Consider the following 12,593-nt stretch of genomic DNA (forward strand, 5'->3'; position numbering starts at 1 on the left):
TCTCATAGCCTTAATATCTTCAAATATAGGAGCAGAAAAAAATATAAATATAATATAAATATATTAATGAATGTGTCCTATAGTGATTGAAATGTCGGAACGCCGAACGTCCCAGCATTGCTATTACATCGTTGGAGCGTACCACTACGGTACTCGGCACCTTTAAGAACATGGTTTAGCGACCAAAGATGTAACAACAGATTGCCAATGGTTGCCATAACTACTTGCTTATAGTTAGCGAAATACCAAACTGCGACCTTCTGATCTATTACTATTCTCCTGATACGCGATTAGTTTGTTGCATCCATGGTTCAAACAAATTCACGGCATTCCGAGTCACTCCAAGTCCACTCGAGTCATTTTCATTTTGCCATTGAGTTAGCCCGAGTCTGAGTAGTCCAAGTCCAACTCACAAATTTCAGTCACGAATCGCCTAAGAGTCATGTTTTGTCAACATGAATTGGAAATGTGGCGAAATAGTGAATCTTCCACTGCATGGTAGCGTTTGCAGTTGATATGAAAGTAAAGATTGATGAATAATTTAGGGCTTTCGGAGCAATTTAAGAGGGGATTGTCACTTTACAACCTGAAAAGATATGTGATACTTATATATTGTCATATTAAGAAAAATCTAAAATGTCTTCGCGGGCCGCACAAAATGCTCTGGCGGGCCGCATGCGGCCCGAGGGCCGCGTCTTTGAGACCTCTGGCCTAGGCCAAGGTGGGTGTCTCATCTTAAAGACTACTCCAAGTTGTTTCGACACCCTCTTTAACGAAATATATTGGTATAACGCCATTTTAATGATATCCAATAAGGAGTTGGTAAACCCGATGAGGCCTTCGTGAGTCGTATATTTTGTCGTGTGAACGTAGATAACAAAGTATAAATCGTACGATGTTTGGTGCATGTAATCTGTTGTGGTTATGATATATGTACGGATGTAATACAGCGTACATATACATTCATGATTATTAGCTGATTCGGAAGTCGATATACATTCATGGTTATTTCGATGATTCGGAAGTCGATAGACATTCATAAGTATTTCGCTGATTGGGTGGAGAGATATATCGCATTTTGAACCATACGTGATTGGCAATAAAAGTTACAAGTCGTGGAGACGGAACAAAATATATTCGTCAGTGTGATCCATCGAATACGTGTGCAATAGACAGGCTTCGTGGTACGTCAGCCAACAAGGCCATACGGCGTGGTAAGCCGGTCCGTCGAACGAAAGAAGAAACACGCAGCGAATTGTAAACGCAACCTTCTTGGAGTCAGATATACAATTATACAACTACAAACGTTCGCTCTGCGTTAAACCCTCCTATCTTTTCATTGTCTCGCAGTTTTGTGGTGTTTTGAAACGATGAAATTGATTGATTGATTTAGTAACTCATGTTTGCGGTCTCCGAATCGTTTGGCGTTTTATACGCTGGGTACATTGTATTTGGATTTGAAGTCCTTTGCAACTCTCTCAATACTATATATATACGTAATAACTCAAAGTCCTATAATATGAGCATGAGCAATTGAGCTACCATGTATACAAATATTGAAATATATATAAATATATATATTTCTGCCTTTCGCATAATAGATTGTTACCCTGCAACATTTATCCGCTAGATGGAAACTGCAGCACAGCCCTTGCAGTTTCGTGTTTTTCTTCATTTCCGGACTCCACGGTTTCGGGTCATTCTGGTGTGGCAACTGTTTTCGTATTCGGGTGCGTTCCGTAGCGGCTACAGTGGTCCGTGGCATGCCAATTTCATTGAGGAAGATCCCTAAATCTTGCAGAAGCTTTCGGCTGACTAAAATTATGAATATAGCGCAATGATAGCATCATCTGGTGAGCTGAGCATTGCAGCTTCGATACCACCTATCCAATCATCGCTGGCACATGCCGAGTAATATAGACCGCGCAACTGCATTTAGCCTGGGAACTTGAACAGTAAGATGTTCGAAGTGAAGGAGAATATGAAAGCTATCGGATGGAGCTCCACAATTGTGAACATTGACAAGAATTCTTCGCTTCCAATGGTGAGCAATTATGAATTTTGATTGCCCTATACCAGTGCTTTTAAACCTGTGTGACGGTTCGCACTTGTGCGAATGAAAAAAATTGCAGTGCGAATGACGAAGGTGGTGCGAATGGTGCGAACGAAAATCCGGATCAAGTGCGAATGAAAATCGTGGTTGATTGTTAACTTTTCTGACGTGAAATAATTCAAATAAACCATATGGTAAATTTAAGGTTAGTGCAACATTCGTAGTTGCGACGGAATTGTAAAACTTTATACGACGCACCACTAATCGTAGCTCTCACAAGCCGTAGTGAATTAATATTCCCGCACTATAATTATTACGTAACCAAACGCCTGGTTTGGAAGCGGGTTTGGTGGCAGTATAGAGATATGTACAATCTCTATAGTGCCAGACATACAGTATATCAGCCCGTTCGAGCCTGCGACAGGCTGGAATATGACTCCAAACAGACTTTCTACTCTCTTTCGCTAAACAATCATCATATATTCGTAAAAACTGTTCGATGAGCGCGAGGAACGAGGATATAGTAAATACCATCATTACAGACTCACATTTTCAAGTTACTGAAACGTAAAATTTTCCCGCTTCAAAGGTTATTAAAGTATGGACCGCAAAGGGTATAATTTTTGGTCGACACGATGCTATCTGTTAATATGTATGTAATATTTATTGCAAAATATACTGCGATAGTTTTTACATCCAAGGTCACTGTGTTGGGTACTGTAGCCAACAAGCGAGACACGCGGAAAATAGAGCTTTATCATGGGAATTCATGATAAGATTTGTCCGACTGTTTTTTCTGGAAAACATGGTCGAAGATCTTTGGGATGAACTAATGTAGGGGTGAGCAACGAGCGAGCTCAGACATATGAGATTCATTCATTTCGAGGCTAACCCCTGCTGCGTCAGGACACATGAAGACGTAATGTTTTGGCGAACAAACCGCTGGTAAAAGGCGGTGCCAAAAACATAAGCTGCGAAAAAACCTCAGTCAAGAGATGACCGATGTTGGATTGCCAAACCTTTCGAAATGGATTGGATATGCTCCGTTGTCGGCACGGAATAGTCCCGTTCTAGCAAACTTAGTAGAAAGTAGTACAACTGCGATAGGCAGAGTAATTTAATTCGCTCTAATTCGAAATCACGTGCGTCATACATGTTTTGTAGAGCTGTCGCGGGTAGAATTGTGGTGTACGCGTTCTGTATGTAACACATGCTCGTAAAACGTAGCAGACAACTGCAATATTAAAAATGAATTACTTTGCATGAGTGAGGCACGGGTCGGTAGATGCCACAAAAACTCAAATTCTGGTGGTAGTCTAAAAGCAACTTTACCGTTATTAAACTGTTATGAATTCTCAAGTTAGATTGAGCTAATAAGTAAAACACACATTATCGTGTGTTATTTGCTCCTCTCATAAACTCGCGAGACAGAAGGTGGAGCAACGTACTATAAGGTAAGCGAGCTCTAATGTGCCTTGATCGTTTTGCACCTTATGTTCCAAAGACGTAAGGCAACACAAACATACCGTAGGGGTTTTCCATTCTTTCGACAAACTGGAGCCTCGCGGGACCTTTGTGTCAGCTCTCAAAAACGATTTCTGCCAGCAAACATTTTTCACTTGCAATAATTGAAAGCAAAACGATCGAAAAAATTTGCCTTTTTAATGAGACACCTAATAGCTTAAGCTACATAGTAGTCAATTTGTTGCACATCTGAACAAAATGTTGTTAAGTAGGCCTATCTTCATCTCTTCATGCATAACAATTTTCGATTAGTTTGTGCGAATGAAATTTATTTTACAAAAAAAGTGCGAATGGAGCCCAGAAAGGTTGAAAAGCACTGCCCTATACAAATGAAGGATTGCTGGGAACGTTGTGTTTGTATTCATATAGGCCTACTGCTAACTTTATGCTACTTCAAACTTATTGTCTGAATCTCGTTAAGTGCAAATTTTTCGCATCTACACTTTGCATATACCGGGTAGCCTACATCCTGAGTTACCCAGAACGCATCCCAGACTCCTCAGATCAGTCAGCCAGAGTGGAATTAGTGGCAACGTCACACAGAATTTTGTGTTTAATTATTTAATTATTCTATGCAGAAAAGCTCTCATCACGCATGATTTATTTCACAAAATAGCGGCAGATCAGAATTAACGATTTATAGTCGAATGGAATAGTAAACGCAAGGATATCTATGACATGACTATAACACACAATTGCACAGGCTATATTATCTAGTCTGGGTGTGAAGTATGCCCCACTGCCCATTGAAATGGGCTATGGGTAAGCTACTTTTGGATGTATGACTTTGCAATTCAATTATACAACTGAATGCTTGAATTTATCGAACCCAATAGTGCTAACTATTTGCCAGAGTGCAATGTACAGTTTTGGTGCAATTCTCCGATGATCTACCAACCTGTCGACTCAAATGAAAACAGAATGTCAACACCTCAGCTTTACCCGAACTATTTATTGACTATAGATGAGATCACCAATGAGATCAATGCTCAGTTACTCCCACACTTTTACAAACTACTAATCTAGTTAGATGATAGTTCAACTAACTACTGGTATTTCGAGTAGATTAAGTTCAGGTTAGTTTCACATCGAAAGAAAGGCCTATTAGTTGTGGAACAGCTAGAAACTTGTGTCATTTGTTGGCGTGTATCGTGATTCTAGTGTTTTGTTGTGTAGTATCCTTGCAGCAAGCTAGCTCCAGAGTAATCACTATTAACAGTGCCAGAGTAGGTTTTGAGGATTGAAACCACTCCATTAGGGTTGGGATTTCGGGATCAAATTTGAAATGCCGGGATCGGGATTTCCCGGGATTTTCGCCCCTCAATCCCGGGATTCCCCGGGATTAGAAAAGTAGTAAAATACACATACAAGTTACACAAATTACATTTAGTCCTTGTGATATTGAATTGACGCAAAACATAAGAGCATCAAGAGTATCATCGTTTAGATCAGGGGTCCCAAACTCCAATTTGCTCGCGGGCTAATTTCGTAGTTTTTGATGACGCGGCGGGCAGCAGCATCAAATAGGGGTATAATATGTATTTCCCAGTACGCCTTTTTTGTCGGACGGACGTTGCAGATTGGCATTCCATACACATTGTGAAAATGTAATACACTATTGTAATATTCACGGTTGCCACGAAAAAGTCATATTTTTTAAAAATATTGTTGTGCTTGGCATAATTTGGCGACATGAGGAGTTATATAGACAGTTAGAAACCATGCGGAGACGACAAATGCATCGTGTCATCGTAAAAGCTGTCGCATTATAATTTAGCAGCTAGTGGACGTTTGATGTGTGATAGCGATTCAGGTTTTTGGAGTGGTTTCAGAATGAAATTTCAAGTTCTCAAATTCGAAATCTGAAATTTTCGAGTTTAATATTGTCGAATGCTTGAAAAGTCAAAACGCCGACGTGTGCCGCAAAAACAGTTCTGGCGGGCCGCGTGTTTGAGGCCACTGTTCTGGACAATCAGCCGAGTTTGTGACACTGCTTTATTACGGCGTTACATAAGCCTTGGTAGATGCTGTTCACAAATCCCGGGATTTCATCGGAACCAATCCGGGATCCGGATTGCTTCAAATCCCGGGATCCCGGGATCGGGATTTCCCGGGGTCCCAACGCTACACTCCATGTCCTTGTGAAATACTGATTCTATCACCAATGTCTCTCACTCACTAGCAATGCAATAATTTGTATGATCAGTTATTAGCAAATGATATAACATCAGACCAGTTTCTAAAACTGAAAGTATAGGTCACATGACTAAAATCGTTTGGTGGACTTTGATTTCATATTATCATGACGTCTTCAATTTTGACTTTAGACTTCATCGAAATTGTTGTATGGCTCACTGGGAAACAGTCCGAAATGCAGTAGAAAATATCGAACCCTTGACCATTATTCCCGACTCCTGAATCCCATTTTCGTCATGAATATGAGGGACGCAATATTACCAGATTTCCTCAATATCTGTATTGATATTTTGAGAGTAATCCTCTTTGCCCATTTTTAACAGCAGCTATGAGTAGCCAGCTTGATATGGTGCAATTTGATTGACACCTAATATTTACAGAGTATGTTTTTGTATGAATCAATAATTATTATACATATTTGTGTCGTCGTGATCAAATCATTTGGCATTTGGTGTTGGTCTTGAATTGATTTCAGAGCTGTTGGCTTATAAAAATATATTCATCCTCAATATTCATAGACTGCATTTGTATTTGAAATTTTTTTTGGAGATATGTCATCTGGCAAAAAAAGACCATTAGTGCTGAAAGTACAGCTGGCACAATTGCGAGTAACAACAAATTTGACTTCTGCAAACATTGTGGCCAACAGAAGATAAGATCATTTAGTTATGCACTTGGGTAATATAACACCACCTATAGACAAGTCTTCTCTCCTCTCTTACCTCAAAACTTCAGGAGACAATGACTCTGTTGAGATGATTCTGCGATTTTAATATTTTGATCACTTTTTCAGCTGGTGAAACCCACTAAGGAAACAGCAAGAGAGTATGCAATTTCTGAGGAACCGATTCTCTTGGATCAATATTGGATAGTGCAGAGGTACGCATCATTTTTGCAGCTCGGTATTAGATCAGATATTAATGTCTATAAACTTGCTGACCCATCCATGACGCCGATAAAAGACTGTTATTTTTCCATCCATGTCATTCAGTTTAATTATCTTTGAATTTGGAAAGAATTAACCATGAAACAAATTCAAAGCATAGGTTATTGGCACCTATGCGATTTTTATTTTGTCATTTGTATGATTAGTTACCATTGTTAACCAAGCAAGATGTAAATTTGTCATGATTCATGGGGATGAAGATAAGAATGAAAAATCAGGATTTTGTTCTGTTCAACTGGTTTCGAAATGAATGTTTACATTGGTTCCAGGTTGATTATACTATATACACTGTACAGTGAAACTGTTTACCATTACCATAATATGTGTATGTTCACTACTGATCTATCACTAAGATATCTATAGACTACTCAGGACTTGTCATCTGGAATGCCCTACCACAAAATATCCATGAATTGCCTTATAATAGATTAAAAAAAGACCTACTTAATCACCTCTTATCGCTATATTAAGACTGTGGCCCTACCTCGCCCAGACCTTGCTTTATTGATCATTTGCTACCATCATTTACTTTCTTTTTTATTTTCCATTTTTAACTAACATTTCTTACAACAGTGTGCCTGTTCGATGAGGGTGTGATCGGACTAGTTGACCCTCAAGGTCGTATCGATCATTCCTTTCTAATACCGTACCGAATACTGTACATGCATATTTTCTGTACCACCATCATTGTCGTCTGTTGTGATGCATTTTGGTTGGATGAAAATAAAGACTCTCTCTGTCTCTCTCTCGATTTACTGAAACATTGGCACTTTGCAAGTTACCATCAAAGTAAAAGCTCAGGGCATTTGACTTGATTATGAAGAGATATAATGCGGTGATGGTAAATATTGTTTTGTGATAGATTCGTCTGGCTGTATCAAGGCAAATTTTCCGTTAAAATAAGTTTGAAATGCCTAATGAATCCATTTACCTTACCGAAGAGAATGAAATTGTTGTGTCGGGACTCTGCTCGCAGAAATGTTGCCCAATGCAACATGCATTTAGAGTGGCGTGTTCACTTTCTAGTAGCACGTGATCTCCTATCTGGCAGCCAACGATTTAATGATCAAGGTATTGTAGAACTATAGTAGGCTACAATAGGGACTCGGAATTTCATCAAAATTGCGAGTCTGCTGGCTGAAAAGGCCATTTTTGCTCTGTTAAATTATGCCTTTATAATTGGGCACGATAAATTTATCCTGATATCATCGGTATCGCCGTTTTACATGTTATGACCTGCTATAAAACCTTCTAGGTCTACTGAAATGGTCGCGTATGATCTACCAAAAATGGTCATACCTGTTTAATGCTCATAACAGCATTCACAAAACTTGATTGTGAAAGGACCACAACACAAAAATTCAAGTTGCGAATTTATTCACTGGTAATGATAATGATTATTGTTTTGTGGTGATACTACCTGTCTCCAACTTTGCCGGGTGTTTGAGATTAGGCTAATATGACATCAAAGCTGTGCGGGGCAGTTCCTTAAAGTGTTGGTTTGTCAAAACTTAACTATGCTTTGACTTCATATATTTTGTAAAATGACTTGGCTTCGGGTATTCTTCTTCTGGGTCTTCTAAAACTGAACTCTAGTCAGAGGGTAAACGATACAGTTATTCCAGGTATTAGTTTGCAGTACGGTACCGGTATTATAAATGTAGAAGGCACCATTGTGCATGTGCACCTAGTGTTGGAAGTGACCTGCTCAACTGTGATAAATTATCAGGTTCATTACTGACCACTGTTTGCCAATGTGACGTATAATTCGTTCTTGGCAACTCGATTCGAGGGTGGGAAATATTTGTGCATTGGGGAAATATATATGCATTGTGCAATCATTAAAGGGCCTCAATCAAAGGCTCAAACAGCCTCACTTTGCCCACCCTGGTATAGACGCTGTGATGAACGTACTGTAAACTGAGAAACTTCATTGGAATCTGATTGATTTAATCATTGTAGCCCTGATAGTAATGACGTGGCTGGTATCTAGAATTTGAACATGGTATCAAATATCAATGGGACACATTCAACATTCAGATTATCCATTATATAGTAAATGATTTTTCTGGCATCATAATTTATTAAACTACTGCCTGGTACAGTATTGAAGACATTCCGTTGTCCGTATATGATTGATCTTGCGAATATTGCCACCATGAAAACTCTGCTACTTTGAACAAAATGCCACAAGCTTGTTTATTCCAATGCTGTCCATTGACTGGCCGACTCTTACTGATCAATATCATAATCATGTTAAGCCAGACATTGCTTCCTTCCTTTATCATGCTGGCCATGTTATGATAGCTTACACATAGCCTACTGTGTACTTGAAGATACTGTCAGTGTGATAGTTCATGTCGACCAATGCTATTTCCTACTTAGTTGTGAATGTTTAATCCCTAAGTTACTGTTTTACATGCATCCCTGTTTCTGGAATAGTCCCATGTGATAATTTAGTGCATTTTGCGAGTTTTTAGGCACATATGGATCACAAAAATACTGATTTTCATCAATTCCATGTTATAGGCTTAGCCGACTCAACTGCAGATGAACATTGGAAGTTTCACAACATTTCTTGTCCACTTTTTGATAGTGTAGTAGCACACGATTTAACAACTGATTATTATCATTCTTATTGAGAGTTCTCAAGTTGCTTACGATGCCGTTATTATACTCCTGGCACCTAGGGTGTTTAGAAGATATTCAATACACATACCACAATGAGGAGTCATTTATATTATAGTTACAGTAAATTGTCAGAAATAAAATTCTTCAAATGGGCTGGCTGTGATTTCATTGTCTAAACCGGGGGTCACTAACTCAGAATTGGCCACTTTTCTGAGAGGGCCAAAACGTAGCAATAGGGAACGGCCAAGGTTCTAGGATACTGCTCCATCACTACGCACCGTTTCCATAACCTGTTTTCATCCACTATATATTATTATGTCCTGGCGGGCTGCATGCGGCTAGGTCAAACTGTTAATTTTCAGCATTGGAATTTCGTTTCAGGATTGTCGCGCAGAACTTGGAAGATGAAGGAGCGTATGTTGTTGGAGCACAAGTGGACATACCCTCCGAATACACTGGCACTTTCAAATATCTACCAGATCAGAAGGGCAATAAAACACTGACTCAGGTACATTAAATCATGTTCATTCCTATTGTGGTGTCTACTTTTCAACAAATAATATGAAAAAACTTCCAATGTCATCAGTTTCATGGTATCCTGGATATTGCTAGGTAAACAGAATGACGAAAATGCCTGTGATGATGATAAAGGATGGTGTGAATAAGGGCAAATTTTACTGGCATGAAATTAGTGTTATGTTCCAATAATATTACCTGCACTGGTCCTGGTTAACCTGGTGCCGGAGAGAACTATTTACTACAATTGAGGTGTCTTCCCAGACTAATACTACTAGCAACTATCAAACCTATTACCGGTAGCCTACTTATAAAACCCTACACTTTCTACTTCTGCCCCCAAGTAGTTTTGACCTTCCTCACAAGTAATCATTACTTGTACTTACTTATATATTTGAGTAGCATTGCTGACTCTTGACTACCACCACCATTTCAGGTATCTGTGGTTGATACTTCTCGTCAATTTTGCCACTTAGTGTGGTTATATGTAGGGCTAATAATGGTATGGAGTTGTGTGAATAAGACCTACCAAGTGTGACACTCCCCATGAGACTAAGGACGATGTATAATTACATTTAGAATTGGAAATATATCATAATTCATAAATTCAAAGTCAAAAATTTGCCCTGTGAGATTTCTCCTTTAGAATTGTCAGTAGCCTCCTGACTGTTTACGATTCCATCGCTGGCAAAATCTTCATCTCATAGATGCTACACAGTAAGCAACTTGTAGCTGATTATACCATGGCAAAATTGTAAAATACAGATTCCATTATCTTTCTTTTTTATTCAGGTATTGTAAATCTGGATAACTCAGAAACTATGACACTATGACAAGACTAATTGTACTTGAATTTTTACTGCAAGACGCGGTACTACTAAAACTTGCCGTTACATGGTTATCGTTATTATATAGAATTCCCAAAAAATTATGATCCGACGCTTTTCAGCATCTCTGGAATTGTGTTTTTCCCAAGCAAGACATTGTCATATATCTTCGATTCAAGATAAAAATGATATTTTTTATGTGATACAGTGTTGCTGTACACCTGTTTTCAATACCTTATACTTACAATCATGCAACTTCGCAAATATTAAAGCCTTGCTATCTTTTAACATCCTCATTCACTCGTAGTTGAGTTATGTTGGTGATGAGAATAGGTAGTCTTCATCTTACTTTATGCTCTAATGCGATTTGACTCATCTGTATCTAGGAAGTTATTCCAGAGTGTTAGACTTCAGACCCTAGGCCTATGCAACCGCTGCCATATCCTATGACATCCTGGTATTGTACCAAACAGGAATATTCCTTGCTATTTTGCCAATATCTGCCTGGTTGGCTATCAATGTGATGTGTTGAAAGGATAGGCCTATGCGTGATCCAGTCATTTAGTTATGAATTGTGATTGATTACAATATTTCACACAACACCAGACAGCATCTGATCAACATAATGACTCTCAGACACTGTCATTCTACAGCAAAGTTCTTCCATGTCTTTTGCAAGTGACAATCAGTTTGATTCGTAGTGTGGATGCATTAACTATGACTACTACTGCAAAAATTTTGTAGACTCTGGAAATTACATTGAGTGTTCACAGTTTAATGTTGTTATTCACACTTGCGTGGGATATGTAAATGAAGTTATGGTGGTATGGCAATTGACTCATATTAATAATGTCTGCTAGTATTTGCTAGAATAATAGACTCTATTTAGGATAGGACATGGTATTCAAAAGTCTGTATATTGCACATGCACAATGTAATGAAAATGATCATGTGCATCTGTGCGCATGCACAAGGAAGCTATAAATACCTTTTTTGATTGCTGCTTTCTCTTTGGGTAGCATGTCGTGCACGATTCAGTGGTTGGTTCCACTATGAAAAATAGCTTAACAAGTTTCAATTCATATCGGAACGTATTTCAATCAGATCAGGTAGTACCGGTGATATTCAGGCTAAGACATCCCTTGCATATCATTTGCGCTACTGTATTGTGTGGCCAATATAGAAGATGGTTTATGGTCCATCTGTTTCTTTGGTTTCGTGGTTGCCAAATGTTACAGGATATGGTTAGTGTGTAAAAATAATCTACAGTAGTGGAGCCCTTCAAGCCAAATTCGTTACCTGACCAACTGAACTTTGTTTGGAACTTGTATTTTTAGACTTTCGCTACTCTGAAGGATGTCGCATATCTGATGCCGCAGAGGGTGTTCTGTCTCAAACGCACTGTGGTGTATCCCGTCATACACGTTGAGAGACCTCAAATGGACGAGAAAATCAGATCCGTTGTCCTTCTGCCTAACGAACAGTTGAATATTATTGAGAAAACCGAGGTCTACACTGTGCTGCCCTCCAGTAAGGTGAGTAATCATCGCTGAGTTGCTGCCTATCCCACCAACAGCACCACACATTGCAAACAACCCGCGATTTTCGTTACTGACTGGGAACTGCGAACACAGAATGGAAGGTCTAATGATCACTTGATATAATATCTGTCCTGGAAAAGTGCTGTATTGTTACCTGAAATACCATAGCCTACTTACACATTTGACCTATGGTATGCTAAAAGACGGTCTCCACTTTCGTATGAGCTTGTTTCTGTATTTCCATAATGCAGTGGCTCTCAACCTTTCCCCTGTTCACACCCCGGTGAAATAAGCAACAAGTTCTTGCGCCCCTTATATAGAAAAAAGTAAAAGTATGCCGCGATTATGTTTGAATAACC

General features: G+C 39.0%; 1 protein-coding gene across 3 annotated transcripts in view; it reads left to right on the plus strand.

Annotated features, from left to right (window-relative positions):
* The first annotated feature begins 1,693 nt into the window (after positions 1–1,693).
* LOC145451741 (uncharacterized) overlaps positions 1,694–12,593 on the plus strand; it is a 30,357-nt gene continuing 19,457 nt past the window's right edge. For all 3 annotated transcript variants that reach the window (XM_080329979.1, XM_080329980.1, XM_080329981.1), the window contains exons 1-4: positions 1,694–2,044; positions 6,567–6,652; positions 9,732–9,858; positions 12,031–12,228. In XM_080329979.1, the coding sequence (XP_080186105.1) occupies positions 1,961–2,044; positions 6,567–6,652; positions 9,732–9,858; positions 12,031–12,228 (495 nt within the window). In that variant the 5' untranslated portion in view covers positions 1,694–1,960. The remainder of the gene's footprint in view (positions 2,045–6,566; positions 6,653–9,731; positions 9,859–12,030; positions 12,229–12,593) is intronic.

The sequence above is a fragment of the Botryllus schlosseri genome, chromosome 12 (assembly GCF_051294905.1).
Source record: "Botryllus schlosseri isolate E-star chromosome 12, Bs_hap1, whole genome shotgun sequence".
Taxonomy (NCBI): domain Eukaryota; kingdom Metazoa; phylum Chordata; class Ascidiacea; order Stolidobranchia; family Styelidae; genus Botryllus; species Botryllus schlosseri.